This window comes from Salvelinus fontinalis, chromosome 15, assembly GCF_029448725.1.
Source record: "Salvelinus fontinalis isolate EN_2023a chromosome 15, ASM2944872v1, whole genome shotgun sequence".
Lineage (NCBI taxonomy): Eukaryota > Metazoa > Chordata > Actinopteri > Salmoniformes > Salmonidae > Salvelinus > Salvelinus fontinalis.
Window position 1 is genome coordinate 30,302,544 of NC_074679.1, and position 22,745 is coordinate 30,325,288.

General features: G+C 42.4%; 1 protein-coding gene across 5 annotated transcripts in view; it reads right to left on the reverse strand.

The window, feature by feature from the left end:
- Positions 1-19,473, reverse strand: part of LOC129811757 (estrogen receptor beta-like) — a 31,060-nt gene extending 11,587 nt beyond the window's left edge. For 2 of the 5 annotated variants that reach the window (XM_055863322.1, XM_055863323.1), the window contains exons 1-4: positions 19,264-19,473; positions 18,279-18,419; positions 1,681-2,195; positions 1,294-1,487 (exon numbers count right to left, since the gene is read on the reverse strand). In XM_055863322.1, coding sequence (XP_055719297.1) covers positions 1,294-1,487; positions 1,681-2,195; positions 18,279-18,419; positions 19,264-19,458 — 1,045 coding nt within the window. In that variant the 5' untranslated portion in view covers positions 19,459-19,473. Of the gene's footprint in view, positions 1-1,293; positions 1,488-1,680; positions 2,199-5,881; positions 5,986-18,278; positions 18,541-19,263 lie in introns of those variants that run through there. The other 3 variants (XM_055863325.1, XM_055863324.1, XM_055863327.1) reach the window with 3 other exon arrangements.
- Between the last annotated feature and the right edge of the window lie 3,272 nt (positions 19,474-22,745).

Consider the following 22,745-nt stretch of genomic DNA (forward strand, 5'->3'; position numbering starts at 1 on the left):
AAGTGCTGTGAAATGACCTGTGTTTGACTCAGAGACTCAATTGGAACGGTTTTAGAAACCATAGCTTGTTTTCTATCCAATGCTATATGGTTATATGCATATAGTAACAGCAATAATTGAATAAGAGGCAGTTTAGTCTGTAGAGGCAATTATGCTAATGCGAAATAGCACCCCCTGTATTCTCAAGAATGACAGAATTAGTCCGTTTAGCAGGTTGAATATTTCGCACAGGTAAGCGAGTTTTCCGACCCTTCCTCGTTATTGAAATGTGCTGCCAGTGGTGACTTTTTTTCTGCAAGCGATCTCCATATACTACCCACCAGTGGGCTTGGAGCATGTGAGTCACCTATCGCAATAAAGCCATATTTTAGGTAGGACTCGCCATATTTTCTATTGAACAAGGCTTTTTTCCCTCTTTTTTTTTTTTTTTTGCAGTCTCGGGTTCTGCTGTCTCTACATTATCGACATGGTCGTTGGGCCTTTTATCCCCCTTGCCCCTTCAGAAGAAGCAACGTTTGTTTGTTTATATTTATGTCAGCTAACGTAGCTAGTTAGTACAAAGTTGCCGGGCAACATAGCTCACGCAGACCATGATGAACTCGCGGTGCGCGCATTACTGAAGTTCAAAATCTGTAAACCGTTATAGTGGTGAGAAAAGGACCAACAGACTGCACCAAGTTTAATGTAATTACTGCACAAATAGCCTAAAATTGTATATAATTATTATTTAATTTTACCGATTAAAAAAATATATATTTATCCTTTCCGTGCGGCCCGGATCGCGGCCCCGGTAGTAATGATGGACTGTCGTTTCTCTGTGCCTATTTGAGCTGTTCTTGCCATAATATTGACTTTGTATTTTACAAAATAGGGCTATCTTCTGCATACCTTGTCACCCCTACCTTGTCACAACACAACTGATTGGCACAAACTCATTAAAAAGGAAAGAAATTCCACAAATTAACTTTTAACAAGGCACACCTGTGTATTGAAATGCATTCCAGGTGACTACGTCATGACGCTGGTTGAGAGAATGAACACACCTACTCATTCCAAACTTTTGACTGGTACTGTAGCTCCATTATCTTTGCTACATACTTTATATCTGGTTCGAGTTGTTTTAAGTTTACACTGAAAAGTTTTTTTTTTAAACCAAATTATATATATATATATATAGACATTTTTTGGGAGTGGCAGACCTTATAGGGCACTGAGACAGAGGGTGGCCACCATGACCACAGTCCCTAGGGTAGACATGGTAATGATCGAACACAGCTCCCCTGGTGGTCATACCTTGGATGCTCCTCTTGAAGAAGGCCTTGCAGCCCTCACAAGACCACACGCCGTAGTGGTAGCCCGAAGCGTAGTCATGACACACGGCACAGAAGTGCATGTCTGCCTTCACCACCACACAGCTGGCTGAGGAGGAGTTCACTTCCTCTCCATCCTCCAGTCTCTTCCCCAGCAGCTTGGTAGGGAGGAGAGGGCTATGAGAAGGAACGTCAATCAATGTTTAACGAACAAACTCCAAAGTAGAAGCCTCAGTTTTGTTAAGAGGCTGTCTCCTATTGTTTACCCATCTGAGATGTTATAGGAGACAAGAAAAGGTCAAATAATACAGGTGTGTACATTAAAAGATACAAAATGAGGGTTTGTCAGATGTTGAGGGCTTGTAGCTACCTGCTGGGGCTGAGGCCGTGGGGTTTAGGCTCCACCCAGGGGGCGTGGGGGTTATGCTCACTATACACTAGGGGCTGGGGGCAGTGCAGGGTCAGCGATGGCATGTTGTGCTGGCCGTGGCCATGGTTGGGCCAGAAGAGGGAGGGACTGAGGGGTGGACATAGAGAAGGGCTGTCGGAGATAGGTGGTCTGCTGTAGCCGAGCATAGAGGGGTTGTAGAAGGCTAGGGGTCCGTGGCTGTGGCTGTAATCATGGCTGTTGTCTGTGTAGGGAGAGGGGATGCAGAATGTGCGGCTCTCCATGCCACTCGGAGGGCTGTAGAGGGCGGGCAGGAGTCCCGGGGAGCTCCCCCTCTCTTGGGCCTTGCTGGAGCCCACATCCTGGAGCTGGAGCAGGGAAGAAATGTCTGTCCCACTTTCAGGAGAACAGGCCATGGTGGGGATAATGTTGGGCTGACGTTGTGGCTGCTGCTGTCGTCTATTGCCTCCCTCACCGGGACCAGTCAGTGAGAAGTCCTACTGCAGCATGGAGGGTGGGATGGAGAAAGTGTATGCAGAGTCACATTCAAATACCACATAGATATTCTCAAGTGCACACAAAGTCACTCAACAAAATCTTCACTCTTCATACTATACATACTCAACAAAATCTATATGATCATATCTGTTTATTTGAGGAAAGATCATTGTTTGCATTGCTCAGAGTTAGAACAGTTTCAATTGCCAATCCTGAGTGGTAAATAGTGGTAATATATCTTGCTCACATTGAGCCTGTAAAAGGACAGATGCAACAGGAAATAATTTATTTAATTTGGTCTCAAACCTTGTCTAGACTACCAGTTACTTTTACTGTTGCCACTCCAGTGCACTTGTAGAGACTTCAGAGTAACACTCCTTCTTCTAACAATAGTGTAATTAAGGCAGGATGGAAGAGGGAAACGTGAATACTCAAATCCAAATCACAGAACATGTTGTACAGAAAGAGAAATGTGCACCTGCATCCGACTGATAACAAGCCTGATCAGATGAAACACATGAAAAAGAAATAGGTGCAACATCAAGTAACGTGGTATATTAAAATTGTTACAATCTTCCTTGGGAAAAGTGTGTGTTCTGTATATATGGTATGTACTGGACGTGTGGGCCTTACGTAAGGCTGTACATGCAGTGCCTTCAGAAAGTATTCATATCCCTTGACTTCATCCACATTTTGTTGTGTTACAGCCTGAATTCAAAATGGATTCAACTGATGTTTCTTTTTACACACAATAGCACAGTGACAAAATGAAAACAGGTGTTTCATTTTTTTTTCAAATGTATTGAAAATGAAATACAGCATTTAGGTATTTCATTTACATAAGTATTCACACCCCTGAGTCAATACATATTAGAAATCACCTTTGGCAGTGATTACAGCCGAGTCTTTCTGGGTAAGTCTCTGAAAGCTTTGCACACCTAATCTGTACAATATTTATCCATTATTCTTCTCAAAATTATTCAAGCTCTATCAAATTGCTTTTCAAACATATTTATGTCAGAACTGTAACTTGGCCATTCAGGAAGATTCGCTGTCTTCTTGGTAAGCAACTCCAGTGTACCTTTGGCCTTGTGTTTTAGGTTATTGACCTGCTGAAAGGTGAATTCATCTCCCAGTGTCTGGTGGAAAGCAGACTAAACTGGATTCCTTTTGGATATTGCCTGTCCTTCGCTCCATTCTAAGTATTTTTTATCCTGAAAAACTCCCCAGTCCTTAACGATTACAAGCATACCCATAACAAAATGCAGCCACCACGATGCTTGAAAATAGAGTGCTACTCAATAATGTGTTGTATTGGATTCGCAACAAACAACACTTTTATTCAGGACGAAAAGTAAATTGCTTTTCCACATTTTTTTGCAGTATTAATTTACAAATAGGATGCATGTTTTGTAATATTTTTATTCTGTACAAGCTTACAAGCTTGGAGTATCTACAATGTTGTTGATCCATCCTCAGTTTTCTCCTATCAAAGCCATTAAACTCTGTAACCATTTTAAAGTCACCATTGGCCTCATGGTGAAATACCTCAGCGGCTTCCTTCCTCCCCGGCAACTGAGTTAGTAAGGACACCTGTATCTTTGCAGTGGCTGGGTGTATTGATACACCATCCATAGTGTAATGAATAACTTCATGCTCAAAGGGATATTCAATGTCTGTTTTTTTACACATCTACCAATGGGTAAATATTTGCGAGGCATTGGAAAACCTCCCTGTTCTTTGTGGTTGAATCGGTGTTTGAAATTCACTCTTCGACTGAGGGACCTTACAGATCGTTGTATGTGTGGGGTACAGAGATGAGGTAGAGTGAGTCCATGTGACTTATCATGTGAATTGTTAAGCAAATGTTTACTCCTGAACTTATTTTGGCTTGCCATAACAAAGGGGTTGAATACTTTGACTCAAGACATTTCAGCTTTTTAATTCAAATTAATTTGTAAAAATATCTAGAAACATAATTCCACTTTGACATTATGGGGTATTATGTAGGCCAAAAATCTAAATTTAATCAATTTTAAATTCAGGCTGTAACACAACAAAATGTGGAAAAAGTCAATGCTTGTGAATACTTTCTGAAGGCACTGTAGGCTGGGACAAACAGGCCATCAGCACGTTAATCAGTGTCAGAGTGGATAACACAGGTACCAACTGCACAGCTACCAACAGCACAGGCCGAGGGCTGATGACAGGCATTGGTTAGGTTTCCATTTCCATTCACACAAAAACAGGCCCACACATGAATTCAGAGTAAAGACGTCCATTCCAGCACATGCCCAGGAAACTCACCCAATCATTCCTATTTAGGTCAGTTCCATACTTATAGCTTGATCTAAAACCATCCAGTCAGACCTGGGTGGGATAACTTAAACCACTTAAATGTAAAGGCAAAAACTTAGTATATTTGGAAAGAAGGCATCTGGGAGATTGTGAGGAAATTATCAGAAGATAGATAGGAGTTGAATGGACAGAATACACAAGATCAAACTTTTTTTTATTTTTTTTATTTGAAAGTAATCTGTCATTGACAAGCTATAAGTGAATTATTGATGACTAGAGCTGGAAACTGAACAATATCAGCAAAAAAAGGGATTGATTGACCTAATAACTAGAAATGGGCAGATGTTTTAGTAAGTTGTGTCAGGTGTGGTCACGGTACGTTTCCAAGTCTCTGAGCCAGGAAGCAATAGTTCGCATTACTCATAAAAGGTTCTAGGCCTTGTTTTGTCCCACCCAGGTCAACTGCATATCCCTGGAAAGCTTATCTCATTAGCTACAAGAGACTGTCAAGGTGCCGTAGTAGCCAATCCCGTGTAATGTAAGCAGACATCATATTTTTTATGCGCAAAGATAAATGTTGCTATTAAGTCATACATCATAATTGACAATAGGCTAGATGTGTTCCTACCAACCAAAGGATGATTTTGATACCTCCCATGTAGCTATAGCTCAAACACAGACCAAATCGAAGCTTACCTTGTAAGATGTTTGCTATTTGGTGAAAACGTTGTCTAAAATAAACATTTTGACTCCCGGGCTGGTGATCAATAATGGTTGTTCACAGGCAGACACATAATATATCCTCATGATCTGTGGAGTCCCGGCTTCGTGTGTGAATCAACGTATTCTGTGTTTATTTCGTTTATGCTTCACAACGCTAACCGGAATATAGGTAGCAGCCGTCTTGAAATTATGTCATCGGCTCGGCCTCCCCTTATACATTCGTATGCCCATTTATGGTAGTAAGTCACACAAAATATTTGAAGGTGCTAATCAATAGCCAAGATACTCAGCTTTCCGCAGACACCCTGCTTTTGCAGATATGGGCTACCGTTCTCGTTCCAGGCTAAATTGAATAAAACAATTCTAATAAGTTACCCAAATATGGGGACTTTACATTTATTTAACTATAGCCCATACTACGCTTGACATTTCACATCATCACAAACCTCAATATGAGACCAAGCCTGTGGAACTCAACATTCAGATGTAGGGAAAATGTGGTTTATTTCTACTCATCTTAAATAATATATAATACAGTTTGAATATTAAATCAATATTAAATTAGAAGGTAAGACAAAAATATTCCAACAAATTTCTTCCCCAAAATCTCAAATACATATTTTTTTAACATACAGGACATATAAGAATGGACTGAGTCACTTACGTTTACATGCTGTGGATATGGAACAGGGTTAACAACTATTGACAGTCTGAACGGGCCGATGTTTTGTCAAATGCTGGCAATCCAGTGGTTTGGTCTTTGGACAGACAGTCTAGTTGTTGAACCTGCAGCCTGGCAGAGGTCCATGGTAAACCCAGCACTGCATCACATGTCAAAGGTCATGGTGCCAGCTCTGTTAATAAGACTATATACTTGGAAGACGGAATGTTCATACCAAGAGAGAACACCACGCCAGGCCTGATATAACTATAGATTTAACTATACTTTGTGGAAAGGAAAAAACTATTGGGGGTGACTAAAACTATTTGAATACATATCCCAAATATAACAACTTTTTTAAACTATTTGAATACAGATCTCAGGAAGTGACTACTTTTCAGAAACTTTTGGATTGTCTGCCTTCAACTAATGGCAGGGCTGTATCTAGAAATGCATGTTGAAGATAGAAATATAATTAATAGAGAACACAATCTTCTATACTATTCCAATCTATCTGACAGTCATATTTGATCAATACATTTCTAGCTGAACATTCTGCAGAAAAAACGAAAAGCAAAAACGACTATATTGGTTCACTAATACAGGACTAGTAAAGGCCCAGGGCCCGGTTGCATAAAACATTGTATGTTAATTCCCCCCTGTTCTTTTCCCTTAAAGTTTATTTAACGTTAAGTCAGTTGCACCAAACATTTTAAGGCGAATTTCCTTAAGGTCCCTTAAGTGCTTCATTCAGTATGGATACAATTATTCCTTTTGGTAAAACACTTAAGGGAAACACTTAAGATGTTTTATGCAACTGGGTTCAGTGCACTACTTTTGTGGGAGAGAGAAAAAATTCCCCCCCAAAATATTGCAAACAGCAAGTTGGATGCTTAGCAAAAACAACTTCGAACCTCTTTGACCGTCTGGAGGTAAGTGTTCTTGTTTCAAACACACTACACCCTTCAAACTAAACTCTGGACCTCAAAGTCAGTTCCACTGCATTTTTTCATTGTTTCCCTCTAATCAGGGACTGATTTAGACCTGGGACACCATGTGTGTGCAATTAATTATCAGGTAGAACAGAAAACTAGCAGGCTCCGGACCTCATAGGGAATGTTGAATACCCCTGCACTATACCATCTTTAAAGGGATAATTTACTCTGAATACCGACTAAGATAATTGACTCTTGACAGCTCCATCCCCATTCAACGGATGCCTGGGAAGGGGAAAGAGTTATCTAGCAGCTACCAATCACCCAAACCACAAGCAATGATTTGGACAAAGCGCGATTCATCAAGTTCAATTGAGCGTTGTATTTGGTTGAAGCGCTGGATGATTCACATGCATGTTCTCTCTCTCACATTTTCATAACACTTCCCAGAAGGCATAGAGTACAACTACAGCTCGCAGCCCGGGAGATGCCTACGGATCTCGATTCGCTCATCGCCTTGACCATCTAGATCGATGGGCGACTACGGGAACGTAGGAGGTAGAGGAGGTCTGATTCAGGTCCCACTCGCTCGCCCAAGGATCCCGCCTCGCCTCCGAGGAATCCAGGAAGTCCCCGGCGTCTACGTTCCCAAGAGAATCCGAGGTTACCCGAGTTCCCCTGAGAGCCGATGAAAGTCGGCAGAGCTAGATTGTCTCCAGCCGAACGTTTACGCAGACTTAACATTAAGAGTTGTCTGCATTGCGGGACTACCGGTCATTACGTGTTTACCTGTCCATTAAAAGATCATGCTCATCAGTAGGTATGAATACTCTGGTGGGCCATACAGAGAATTTTCCTTCTCCCCTTACTTGTACCCCTCTCCATGCCATCCTGCTCTGGGGCGACCAGTCAAAATCTCTCCGGGTACTTATTTACTCTGGGGCCGATGAGAGGTTCATGGACACCATCCTGAGGTGTGAGAGCTGGGCATCCCCACTCAGCCCCTCTCCACTCCCATGGACATTAGAGCGCTGGATGGGTGCTTTATAGGCAGAGTCACCCACAATACTACTCATATCAACCTGTGAGTGTCAGGAAACCACAGTGAGTCTATGCAGTTCATGCTCATCAAGTCTCCTCAGGTACCCGTGGTGTTAGGGTTTTCATGGCTCCAGCGACACAATCCCTTTATCGACTGGACTGCTGATGTTGTCATGGGCTGGATCCCATTCTGCTATGCTCATTAGCTGAAGTCAGCGCAGCCTGCCCCGGGAATTCTTCCTGTGGGCTCGGAAGAAGCCTCGGACCTCTCCACGGAGTACCAGGACCTCCGGGAAGTTTTCAGCAGGGTTCTTCTTTGTGGAATCGACTACCGGGGCCTTAATGACATCACGGTTAAGAACCGCTACCCGCTACCACTAATCGCCTCGGCTTTCGACTGCTCCAGGGGTCAATCATTTTCTCTAAATTGGACCTGCGGAACGCCTACCATCTGGTGCGGCTACGGGAAGGTGACAAGTGGAAGACAGCCTTCAACATGGCTAGTGGACACTACGAATACCTGGTGATGCCATTCAGTCTGACCAACACTCCTGCTGTTTTCCAGGCCCTGGATAACGATGTTCTCCGTGACACGTTGAACCGGTTCGTGTTCGTCTACTTGACGACATCCTCGTCTTTTCCCGCTCAGCTTAAGAACACTTTCTCCATGTCCGACAAGTCCTCTAGCGTCTCTTGGAGAACCAGCTTTTTGTTAAAGCAGAAAAATGCAAATTCAATCGCTCCACCATCTCCTTCCTAGGATACATCATCGCTGCTGGTAATGTGCAGATGGATCCCGGAAAGTTGAGAGCAGTGGTGGATTGGCCCCAACCCACGTCCAGAATGCAGCAGCAACGATTACTGGGATTTGCCAATTTCTATCGCCATTTTATCCTGGGTTACAGCACCCTGGCTTCCCCCCTTTTCATCCGGCTAACCAGATGCTGCCCACTCCCCGGTCCTGAAATGGGGTCATTCCTCCAGGCTTGCCTGCCACCCTGGCTCCCGACGGAACCTGGCCTTTGTGCGACAATGCTTTTGGTGGCCCAACATGGTTCCTGATGTCTCCGCGTTCGTTGCCGCATGCACTGTCTGTGCTCAGAATAAGACTTGTTGGCAAGCTCCACCTGGTCTCCTTCAACCACTTCCTGTCCCTCACTGTCCCTGGTCATATATATCCCTGCACTCCCCCCATGGACTTCCGGTGGACATGGTCCCCGACCGTGGTCCTCAGTTCTCGTCCTGGTTCTGGAAGGCGTTTTGCACACTCATTGGGTCATCAGCCAGCCTGTCTTCTGGGTTTCACCCCCAGTCTAACGGCCAGTTGGAGCAAGCCAATCAGGACCTGGAGACGACTCTTCGTTACCATGTCTTTGTCAACCCCACCACTTGGAGCCAGTAACTCGTGTGGGTGGAATACGCCCACAACACCCTCCCTTGCTCAGCCACTGGTCTTTTGCCTTTCGTGTGTTCGATGGGTTATCAGCCCTCGCTCTTCCATGAGCAAGAGGAAGTCAGTATACCCTCGGCCCAGATGTTCGTCCACCTGCTGTCGCTGGACCTGGAAGAGAGCCCGGTCTGGTCTTCTCAAGATCATCTCCTGGTATCGACGACGCACTGACCGCCACCGGACCCCGGCTCCCCGTTATCGTCTCGGGCAGAGGGTATGGCTGTCCACTCGGGATCTTCCCCTCCGGTTGGAGTCCCTCAAACTTTCCCTTCGTTTTATCGGCCCTTTCCCCATCTCAAAGACTCTTAGCCCCTCTGCTGTTCATCTTCTGTTGCCCCGCACCCTCCGTATACATCCCTCTTTTCATGTATCAAGGACACCTCTATCTTACAGCCCTCCATCTCCTCTTTCTCCTCTTTTATACCTGTGTTTTCTGTTTGTCTTTTGCCATTTCGTCTTGTCTCGTCAAGCGTACCAGCGTGTTTGTTCTCGTACTCCTGTTCTCTCTAGTCCCTGTTTTCTAGTTCTTCCGGTTTTGACCATTCTGCCTCCCCTGACCCCAAGCCTGCCTGCCGTACTGTACCTTATTGACTCTGCCCTGGATTACTGACCTCTGCCTGCCCTTGACCTGTCGTTTGCCTGCCCCGTTTTGTCAATAAACCACTCTGATTCGAACTGTCTGCATCTGGGTCTTATCTTGAGTACTGATAGTTTTTGCTTTGTCATCATGGGGTATTGTGTGTAGATTGATGAGGGGAAAAAACGAATGAATCAATTTTAGAAAAAGACTGTAATGTAACAAAATGTGGAAAAAGTCAAGGGGTCTGAGTACTTTTCGAATGCACTGTTAAGTATTGAAAATGCCCAAGCTATACACGTCTATATTGGCCCGCTAATACAGGACTAGTAAAGGTCCAGTTGTAACAATCTGGGTGTCGTGGGTGTGAAGTCAGGCGCAGGAAACAGAGAGTTCAAGATAGTGCTCTTTAATGCAAACACGGCGGACATAGGCCACCTCACGGAACACTGGGTGCCAAAAAACAAATGCCCCAAACACGGGGACTAAAACAGTCCAGCAAAAACCCACGAACAGGAACAAACACGTTCGTCTCCAACATACACAAATGTTACCACAAGCAATCCCGCACAAAGAAACAGGCGGGCTGGCTGACTAATAAAGCCCTACTAATCACCACAAACTCATAACAGGTGTAACCAATAAACATACAAGGAGGGGGAGGAAAGAATCAGTGGCAGCTAGTAGGCCGGCGACGATGACCGCCGAGCGCCACCCGAACGGGAAGGGGAGCCACTTTCGGTCGGAGTCGTGACACCACGACACCAGCCGTGACACCAGCACTACTTTGTGAAAAAATTTAAATGTAATGTATTTTGTGTTTACCAGCATTTGTAACTTGAGTCTGATAATTATCTGTACAAAACAGGGGGGGCGCTAGGAAGTCCGTGGAACAACAATAAAAAAAATAATATGTTTTAACCATTTATATTTCAGTATTAAATATTGGTTTTAGTATACCTACGGAACATGTTTTGTAAAATCTTGATACATCTTCCTGTCTTTCCTATCCACCCCCAGTGACGATCATATTTTCCCATCAATATGCAAATAGCGTTTGCACTTTCCTGTCTCACTCTTCACACCAGTGGTAGTCAGGGCCTTATTACTGAGGGGCACGCAGGGGACGTGCCACGGAGCCCTGACCTCCAGGGGGCCCTTTACCCAATTATTATTATTATTATTATTTCCAGTGGCAGTTGGGGAGGCCCACAATCAAAAGCTAGTTAGGGACCCAAAATGCTAGAACCAGCCCTGTTCAGAAAGCATATGAACCGGACATACGTAAGTCATAGTAAAATGTGTAGAATAGCAGGCAATTTGCTTTAAAACGGTTATTTTTTTCTCTCAGCCTCATGGCAAAATGGGTAAAATAGCAGGAAATTTGCTTTAACAATATAAAATGATCACCACTGGTAGTTATTGCGCTGCTCGCAAGCTGCATGCGGCTCTCAAGAACTTAATTGGCGGCTCGCAAAAATATACTTTTTTTTTAAAGATGTCACTAGCTAATACAAGACTAGTAAAGGGTCAGTGCACTACTTTTGTGAGAATTAATTTAACATTAAAAGGTTTGAAAACCCCTTCTCTACTCTACTGAATTAGACTCAACTGTACTGTACTCTACTTTGCTCTACTGTACACCACTGAATTAAACGGTACTGTCCTGCACTGTACTCTGCTGAATTTAACTCTACTAGACTCTACTGTACACTGCTGAATTAAACTGTACTGTACTGCAAAGTCACAAATCATAGGCCCCGGGACTATGCTGTTTGCTCAAAATAGGGAGTTGTTGAGAAACAATCAAATCTATTGGTTCTACAGACAGATTAGTCTTCTCCTTTCAGCAGTAGGCATTTGCTTTCCAAACTGTGTTTTTCTCAAGATTGTATTTTGAAATTTGCAAAAGACTAACTGATAGCAACCAACCATAGAAAAATAATCCATAGATGGCAGTTCCAATTCGAATCAGGACTGGCAGCCATCTCTAGTGTGCCCAAGGGAATAGGTTCCAAAACCCTTTATGGATTATACAGTTGAAGTCTGAAGTTTACATACACTTAGGTTGGAGTCAACCACTCCACATATATCTTTTTACAAACTATAGTTTTGTCTAGTCGGTTAGGACATCTACTTTGTGCATGACACAAGTAATTTTTCCAACAATTGTTTACAGATAGATTTCACTTATAATTCACTGTATCACAATTCCAGTGGGTCAGAAATTTACGTACAATAAGTTGACTGTGCCTTTAAACAGCTTGGAAAATTCCAGAAAATTATGTCATGGCTTTAGAAGCTTCTGATAGGCTAATTGACATCATTTGAGTCAATTGGAGGTGTACCTGTGGATATATTTTAAGGCCTACCTTCAAACTCAGTGCCTCTTTGCTTGATATCATGGGAAAATCAAAAGAAATCAGCCAAGAACTCAGATTTTTTTTTTGTAGACCTCCACAAGTCTGGTTCATCCTTGGGAGCAATTTCCAAATGCCTGAAGGTATCACGTTCATCTGTACAAACAATAGTACGAAAGTATAAACACCATGGGACCATGCAGCCGTCATACCGCTCAGGAAGGAGACGCGTTCTGTCTCCTAGAGATGAACGTACTTTGGTGCGAAAAGTGCAAATCAATCCCAAAAAACAGCAAAGGACCTTGTGAAGATGCTAGAGGAAAAAGGTACAAAAGTATCTATATCCACAGTAAAACGAGTCCTATATCGACATAACGTGAAAGGCCGCTCAGCAAGGAAGAAGCCACTGCTCCAAAACCGCCATAAAAAAAGCCAGACTACAGTTTGCAACTGCACATGGGTGTTAAGAGTGTGTATCGGAGGCGAAGTCAGGTGCAGGAGAGCTGAGTGTAGTGAACAGGCACACTTTTTATTCCGGTCAAAATGACAGCACAAAAAAACCTAAAATGTGCCCAAAGCACGGAACATAGACAAAAAGTAATGCGTGTAACAATATCCACAATATCAAAGTACACGTAACACAAACAATCCTACACAAAGACAAGATGGGGAACAGAGGAATAAATACATATGAATTGATTGGGGAATGAAAACCAGGTGTGCAGGGAACAAGACAAAACAAATGGAAACATGAAAAATGGAGTGGCGATGGCTAGAAAGCCGGTGACGTTGACAGTCGCACTCCGCCCGAACAAGGAGAGGAGCCAACTTCGGCGGAAGTCGTGACAATGGGGACACAGATCGTACTTTTTGGAGAAATGTCCTCTGGTCTGATGAAACAAAAATATAACGGTTTGGCCATAATGACTATCGTTATGTTTGGAGGAAAAAGGGGGAGGGCTTGCAAGCTGAAGAACACCATCTCAACCATGAAGCACAGGGGTGTTGTGGGGGTGCTTTGCTGCAGGAGGGACTGGTGCACTTCACAAAATAGATGGCATCATGATGGAGGAATATTATGTGGATATATTGAAGCAAAATCTCAAGACATCAGTTAGGAAGTTAAAACTTGGTCGCAAATGGGTCTTCCAAATGGACGATGACCCCAAGCATACTTCCAAAGTTGTGGCAAAATGGCTTAAGGACAACAAAGTCAAGGTATTGGAGTGGCCATCACAAAACCCTGACCTCAATCCTAAAGAAAATTTGTGGCCCATCTTTGGACACTGTGTTAACAAACCTCCAGACGAGCTTCAATGCCATACAACACTCCTTCCGTGGCCTCCAACTGCTCTTAAATGCAAGCAAAACTAAATGCATGCTCTTCAACCGATCACAGCCCGCACTCGCCCGCCAGTGTAGCATCACTACTCTGGACGGTTCTGACGTAGAATATGTGGACATCTACAAATACCTAGGTGTCTGGTTAGACTGTAAACTCCTTCCAGACTCACATTAAGCAACTCCAATCCAAAATTAAATCTAGAATCGGGCTTCCTATTTCGCAACAAAGCATCCTTCACTCATGCTGTCAAATTTACCCTCATAAAACTGACTGTCCTACCGATGCTTGACTTCGGCGAGGTCATTTACAAAATAGCCTCCAACACTCTACTCAGCAAATTGGATGTAGTCTATCACAGTGCCATCCGTTTTGTCACCAAAGCCCCATATACTACCCACCACTGCAACCTGTACGTTCTCATTGGCTGGCACTCGCTTCATATTCGTTGCCAAACCCACTGTCCCCAGGTCATCTATAAGTCTTTGCTAGGTAAAGCCCCGCCTTATCTCAGCTCACTGGTCACTATCGCAGCACCCACCCGTAGCACGCATTCCAGCAGGTATATTTCACTGGTCACAAAGCCAACTACTACTTTGGCCGTCTTTCCTTCCAGTTCTCGGCTGCCAATGACTGGAATGAATTGCAAAAATCACTGAAGCTGGAAACTTATATCTCCCTCACTAACTTTAAGCATCAGCTGTCTGAGCAGCTTACCGATCATTGCACCTGTACATAGCCCATCTGTAAACAGCCCACCCAACTACCTCATCACCATGTTGTTATTTTTTTGCTCCTTTGCACCCCAGTATCTCTACTTGCACATTCATCTTCTGCACATCTATCACTCCAGTGTTTAATTGCTAAATTGTAATTATTTCGCCACTATGGCCTATTTATTGCCTTACCTCCCTAATCTTACTACATTTGCACACACTGTATATAGACTTTTCTATTGTGTTATTGACTGGACGTTTGTTTATCCCATGTGTAACTCTGTGTTGTTTGTGTCGCACTGCTTTGCTCTATCTTGGCCAGGTCGCAGTTGTAAATGGGCCCCTGTAAGCCCCTTCATTAAGCTGGCCCTGTGTGCGGATCTGTACTCTGCTAAATTGAACTACTGGACTGTACTGTGCTGTCCTGTCCAAATTTGTGAAACATGGACATCTTTTCAACATCCGGAAAATACATTTAGCTTTCTGGATACATTGTTACAATGAGGATTCATTGTCAGATTGTGACAGGCAACTCCAACATCAATGTGACAGCCCCCCCCCCCCCCCCAACCCAACGCTAATTAAGATGCTAGTTTCCACATGGCTTGACCTAGGAACTCACAAATAGACTTGAAATAAAGCTCTCCTTTCCTCTTTTCAATAACAGTAATTGTTTATGGATACTCCCAGAATACAACTATTTATTAAAGAAATAGCATTCATATTTACTTTCACCCATGAAAAATGCAAATATTCCTCTCACCTCCATGTTTTGTGATCATGACCTGAATTGGCCACATGGATGACCTCTCCCATAGAGGACACACCTTTTAATCTTTAAATTATTGCATAGCCCCCCTGGATTTTGAGTAATAAACACTATGACAACCAACCTGTGAGACAACCAACCCCTGGTCTCCCCTATCCTGTAAACAATGGTACTGTTCAGTGATAGTACTGCACATCTATTTCACTTGCACACATTTTTCTTGTGCACAGGATATTCAGCTGTACTGGTAGTTTCATGTACAGGGCTCTCTCTCTAGCTGCTAATGAGAGATTGAACTTCAGAAAATGAATATTTTCATTGCACACTCCCCCCACCACCAGTTTCGATAGCATTAAGATCAAAGCGCGGTTCAGGAGTCCTTTGCCATTATTCACTGAGAACAAAGGTCAGCAATGATTCACTCATTTCCTCGGTGTTAGTGCCTTTAGAATACTGTACCAGTTGGACTAATGTCAATCGTAATGAAAAAGAGTTGTGAATTCGGGGGGAAAAAATTAAGAATCCATTAAGAAGATTGCATTGTAGAACATTTCCAGACTATGTTGGTCAGACAATGAGGAGGAGAGAGTGATTGAGAGAGTGATTAAAGCAGAATGATTAAGTCAGCCATGCTCCCACGTCGTTCCCTCTCAGACGGAGGCAAAGAGCCAGGGACACATACCTCCACACAAAGAGCTACAGCAGCCCCATTTAGCCTCCATTCGCTCTCCCTCAATACTGACAAGTAAGCGCTCAAGAAAAGACTTGTCTCAATTTGAAGGAGGGAGAGAAAACGAGCCTTGTAAGCAGATTACACGGGAGGAGGAGTTGAGGGGCTGCTTTTGGTAGAGTAAAAACTCTTGTGAGAGTGGAGCCGAACAGAGTGCAGTTGAGTGGAGCAGACAAGCTGATTATGGCACCTAGAGCTTGGAGGTAATTTACCTGTCACCTGTCACTGGAGCTCCTACACCTGGCTGGCACCAGAGCCTTCCCCACTGTACTGTACCTCTGTGCTGTAGCAGCTAGCTCAACTACTCACCGCTTAACCACCCAGCTCCAAATAACACCAGCTATGCCTCACCACTCAAACATCAACCACACAGACCTGGTTTGTACATGGTAAAACCCTTCTGAATGATGGTTTCTACATGGTTTATTGGTGTCCTCCCTCAAATTGCCCTGTAATAATTTATCCCTCAGAACCTGGTTCCTCTCTAGGTTTCTTCCTAGGTTCCTGCCTTCTAGGGAGTTTTTCCTAGCCACTGTGCTTACAGCTGAATGGAAAAGGAGATAGCAGGTAGCATCTGCAATGGAGGACAAGCTGTTATGGACGACCATATAATGTAATACCACGACTAAAGAGGTTCGTTGTAAACACATTGGCATGTACAGTACTATCCCTGATGGGCATGTTGTAGTAGTGTGTGAGGTTTAAGTTGAAACCTGTCGCCTAAAGCTGGCTGCGCAGCGCACACACTCCTACAGCAGCCCTTATGTGCATGACTGCCAGTGACTGAGTGTGTAGCTGTGTGCCAGTGTGTGTCTGCAGTGAGGGCTGCGTTTGATTACTGCATGGAGGCATGTTTTAGTAACATGGTGTATTAGTTTTTGGATAATGTACAAACTAAGACAGTCTTTTGAAACCGTGACCTTGGTGTGTTTACGGTGCTTGCCAACGGAATGTGTTTCAAGTGGTTGAAATGCAGGAGGACGGAAGGGGATGCACAGTTGGGTTATTATTTTGTAAATGACAGGACATCCCCCACACATAGCTCCCCCACAGTAAAGTTATTTGTAAGTAGAAAGGAGAGTAACCCACAGTAACAGTAAGATTATTATTACACTGTGAGCAGTGTCAAGGCTATCAGAGGAGATTGCCAAATGTAAATCATGTTTGATTTTTGATATGACCATTTTTGTTGATGTGATGATGAGAATTGGAAATATCATTTGGGTGCATAAAAATATGTTTTAAAACAGTGTAAATAAGATAACACTAGCAACAAAAAGGCACTTGCTGTCATTTTGGTCATAGGTGTGATGTGATGCATGCAAGCCAGGGTTAAATAGGCTAACACTTGCCTAATATTAGCTTATAATTGCTTGTTAGTGAGGGAACAATTGTTCTGCCCCTCTGAAATCCATACCAAATCCCAAATCTTTTGGGGGGTAATACTTTTTTTTTTGTTGCTATATATTTTTTTTACAACCATACCAAATCCAAATCTATCTGTATATTTAAATGTGATCTGCTGGTAATCAACCAAAGCAAACAACCCATCTATCCATTCATCCTCTATTTCACACAATCTGGGGAGGGTTCTTTTCTAAATGAGGAGGGATATGACCAGGCAGCCATAATAAGGGTATGAGTCTCTTATCACCTTAAGTTACTGGTATATTATCAACCTATGTTATCTCCCACAGACAAACCCAACTGTCCAAATATCACTTCTCAACCTCTGATTATCCTAGATTGCATGCCTCTTTAAAGCCTTTGCTAAGTTTACATGCCTCTTGTTGTTTCTCAAATTGCTCATGTGTTTCTTTTCGTGGAAGTCGAGATCAATTTGCTATTTAAAGTGTTTCAAAATTATAGAACTGGAATGTTTGTAATGGTCAACTACAGCAGTAATAATACATTCATTACATTATAAAAGGGTATGCAATAATGCCTAGGCTACTGTGTCACTGAGTAGCCTACAGTATACAGCCTACCGATATTTCCAGTAAAAGATAATAATGTGTGCCAAGCATATAGCATAACATTGCTTGTAATTAAACTTGATGAGTCCAGATCTGTTATATGTTTGTCACCAAATCTATAGTATATAAAATCTTAAAGTACTGTTAATCTAAATCACAACTGTAGCCTAAACGAAATGTCTCATCGATTTACTGACAGTAGCCTAAGGATATCCACAGAGCACAATACGAGTTATAGATTTGAAATAATATAGCCTTGGATACTCTACCAAATCACACATAAAAAAAATATTTTACAAAGCTTTAACACAGTGACGCTATTAAAGTGTAAAAGGCTAACGTTAACTAGTAATTTCATATAGGCCTATGACAATTATGTGAGTAACTTTTTCAACAAAATCTAGCTGTCACTTATATACAATCATGTTCAGCTTTTTACTTTCACTTTGTTTCTCAATTTCAAAGACGCCAATAGGATACAAACAATAATTTGATCAAACCAACCTGCCACTTTGTAGTTTGATCTGCTGCCAAGCCTGTCATCAGTGGATGGGGACCTCTTTCCCAGTCGATGAATTGAGCCAAGTGCCAGCTGCCTAGGGCTGCAGCGCTTCCGTGGAGTTTCTGTAGAGCACACTCGCACAACTAGAGAAAACAGAAAAAGAAACCGCGACGCAGCCTAAGTTTATTATAGTCCAAAACATGTACGCGTGCGCGCAGCAGTGTTCTAGAATATTGGACCGTTGACTTTCATAGCTCAGCTCAAACAAATTTCACCAACTGTCAACACATCCAAATGAATTGAGGACGCGTAACAGAGAAGCCTTGGGTGGGAATTGTGGGGAGGTACTGTAGGTGTGCGTTCGGGCTGTTCATTCCACGTGGATGGTGGTCTCAGAGCCGTGTAGCTACAGTATATGGAGTGTACAAAACATTAGACTGACCAGGTGATTCCATATGAAAACTGTGATCCCGTATTGATGTCACTTGTTAAATCCACTTCAATCAGTGTTGATGAAGGGGAGGAGACAGGTTAAAGAATAATTTTTAAGCTTTGAGACAACGCGTCTCAAGACAAAATACTTAAGTGCCTTTGAACCAGTTATGGTAGTACAAGGGTTCCCAAACTTTTTCACCCTGGCCCAAGCACTGCTCAGGACACAAACTGTTCACACCCTTCTCAAACTGTTCACACCCTTCTTGTTGGTGCAGAGGATTTTGCAGGTTGAAAGCTTAATTCCTGCAATTCTATACATTTTGCCATATCTAATGTGTATTCATGTGATAATTGAGTAACTAAAAAATTACAACTATGGGCTAAAAAAAAAAAAAAAAAAAAACATTAGCTGATATGGGCTAGTTGATCTTGACATTTCTGATACGTTATAAATAGCTCAATGACTAACATGACAAGATAAATTGATGATGCACTACCCAATTTTGAAAATGCACCTTGTGCATTCTACTACTACAACTTATTACAACTTACGTTTAAAGCCGGAATGAGTTTCTTTAAAAATATGAAAAATAAATAGGAACCACTGCAGTAGTAGTTTCCCTTGGATATCAAGAACAGTCCACCACCCAAAGGACATCCAGCTGACTTGACACAATTGTGGGAAGCATTTGAGTCAACATGGGCCAGCATCCATGTGGAACGCTTTCGACACCGTTTAGAGTCCATGCCATGACAAATTGAGGCTGTTCTGACTGCAAAATGACGGTGCAACTCAATATTAAGAAGTTCCTAATGTTTTGTACACTCAGTGTATGTCCCAATGTGAACTATGATTTACGTTGCTAACGTAGGCATGTAGAAAAGAGAATCTTGTTATGGATAAAATATAACTGCTCCATTGGGTCATTCATTTGTTACTTCTTTTTGCCAAGTTCATCTGTTCTGAAAGCACTTGGTTTAAACGTTTGCCGATGTCACAGACCACACCCTCTCTAATCTGAGCCGCTGTTTCATACACTGCAGCAGTGCGCACGTATCTGTTGTCCAAATATTAATAGTCCTCACCAGAATACTCTTGTTTGCAATAACTAATCGAGAGTGCATTGACATTTAATCAAGATTGATTGGCCTTAAGCTTGTTAATTGGACAAGAGCCAGAGCTCAGCCTAATCATCATCTCTTAAACAGGATTGTCCCTTTGGCCACTGTTTCATTTCAACAAGAACGCAAAAAAAAAAAAAAAAACATTGCTGACAGGTGTATAAAATCGAGCACACCGCCATGCAATCTCCATAGACAAACACTGGCAGTAGAATGGTCTTCCTGAAGAGCTCAGTGACTTTGAACGTGGCACAGTCAAAGGAGAGAAAAAAATTGACTGACTGCGAGCCTGGCCTAAAAGCCCTACATCAGTGCCAGACCTCACTAATGCTCTTGTGGCTCAATGGAAGCAAGTCCCCGCACCAATGTTTCAACATCTAGTGGAATGCCCTCCCAGAAGAATGGAGGCTGTTATAGCAGAAAATGGGGGACCAACTCCATGTCCACATACTTTTGGTCATGTAGTGTAGCTCCTTACCAATGATGTAGGCTATATTAAACCCTGGAATGCTGATGCTAAGTATTGGCCAATGAGGGGCTTTGAAGCCACCGTTCGGCCATATTGGCATTTGTACGTACACAGCAGCTGTGGCGTGCAAGATCATTTTACTAGTGTCAGACCATCCACACCTTGCCTGAGTTCTCCCAGTGCCGTAGTCACTACTGATTTTATGTATGTTTTATTTTATGTTTTATTTTATTTTTCATAGGAATTAATGGAATTCTACAGTATTTCAATTAAATGTTTCAAGGACAAAATTACATGTATGTAAGTATTTTTGCTTTTAGTGGGGACTGTAACATTAGTACTTTCCCCAAAATTATACTTTAAGAATTTTTTTAACATATATTTTCATATTTTTTGTATGTTTAGCTGACATATATTTTAGAAGTATGCATTAACGTGTCTGTAATAGAATAAACGTGGCAAAAACAAATATAGACTTTAATAAATGCATTACTATATAATATACCAAAATATATTTTACAACAGAGCAGGAGCGCTAAGATGGAGGCGTGATGGCTTCAAAACGCGCCCCCTGTTAGTCATCTAGTGTGTATATACATTATTTGCCCTCACCTAGTATTTGTTTACATCTTTGCTTCTAATGATTTTCTAATGTTTTTATATAAACTCCCTAAAAGGCAGATGCCATCATGGCATTTGTACGTACACAGCAACTGTGGCGTGCAAGATCATTTTACTAGTGTCAGACCATCCACACCTTGCCTGAGTTCTCCCAGTGCCGTAGTCACTACTGATTTTATGTATGTTTTATTTTATGTTTTATTTTATTTTATGTAAATGAGATTTCCGTATTTCATTTTCAATACATTTGCAAAAATGTCAAAAAACATGTTTTCACTTTGTTATTATGGGGTGTTGTGTGTAGATGGGTGAGCAAAAAATCTATTTAATCGATTTGAATTCAGGCTGTACACATAAAAATGTGAAATAAATCAAGAAGTAATACTTTCTGAAGAAACTGTATTGTAATAATATTGAATTGTGATGCCCCTGGCAATTTCTAGCCCTAATAGTCACAGTCCCATGAGAGTGGAGTCAATTGTGTCCAAGCACAAAAAAATACAAAATAAACATAATTTGCCTAAAATATAAAATAACATGTGCAGGCCTACTATTTGGGAAAAGAACATGACAAACAGCATGTGCTGAACATGGAATACTGAACCTAAAACAGTTTTCCAGATGGATCTTCAGTACAAGAAGAGCTGAGGACAGCATCCACTCTTTTCATAGTACAAGGCCACATATACCCAGTGCCTGGGAAGCTGAGTAGTGTACACTATGTTACTTAATTAATTCAGAAGGCAGGATAGCAACCAGTATTCATCCAGTACCCTCTCTCTCATCCTCTCCTCCATCTTCATGATGACACTGAGCCTATTACCCGAGTCCCTGTAAGATATGGTAACAGGATGTCAAATTGCATGTGTAATCACTAGTTGGCTATTTTATATCCAAAATCGTGATTGGAAAAGGAAACTTAGAATTGGAACTGTGTGTTCCCACTTCTGTTCCCCTCCCCTATATTAGAGCTGCTTTAAGGGGACAGAGAGGGTAGCACTTCCCAGAGACATGGGGAGACATCGAGCATATGCTAGCTCTGAATCATATTGTTGGTGGAGTGGGCACATTCGTAGCTGAGGTTCCATTGCGCAGCATGCAGGTTAATTCATCTTTACCACAAATTCTTCTGTTACTCATCCCTGAATTATTTCCATTGCCCTACTACTCTACCCGAGCATTGGCAGTAATGACAGGCAGGAGGAAGGGACTGGATTCCAGGTGTTTTCATCTGCCCGCTAGCTATTACTCTGGTATTAGACCACATATTCAGCATCGTGTCCCCAGAGCTAAGCTCCAGGTTAGGTCAGGAGAAGAATGATGAAATATTAGCAATAATATAATTGTATCCTGCTGTCTGTAATGGACAGTCTGCACATTACGTAGGTTATGACTGGACATGACTGGAATGCAAAAAAAAAGGTTAGGATTAGGGGAAATAATAGCCGATTAAAAGCAGTTTATACAACAGGTGGGTCTAATCCTGGATGGTGATTGGTTAAAACCACATTCGAGCCGTTGTCTATTTCATGAGTACCACCGGCTCATATTACTCCAGTGCTAGCCTCTCTACACTGGCTTCCTGTTAAGGCTAGGGCTGATTTCAAGGTTTTTCTGCTAACCTACAAAGCATTACATGGGCCTGCTCCTACCTATCTTTCTGATTTGGTCCTGCCGTACATACCTACACGTATGCTATGGTCACAAGACGCAGTCCTCCTTATCGTCCCTGGAATTTCTAAGCAAACAGCTGGAGGCAGGGCTTTCTCCTATAGAGCTCCATTTTTATGAAATGGTCTGCCTATCCATGTGAGAGACGCAG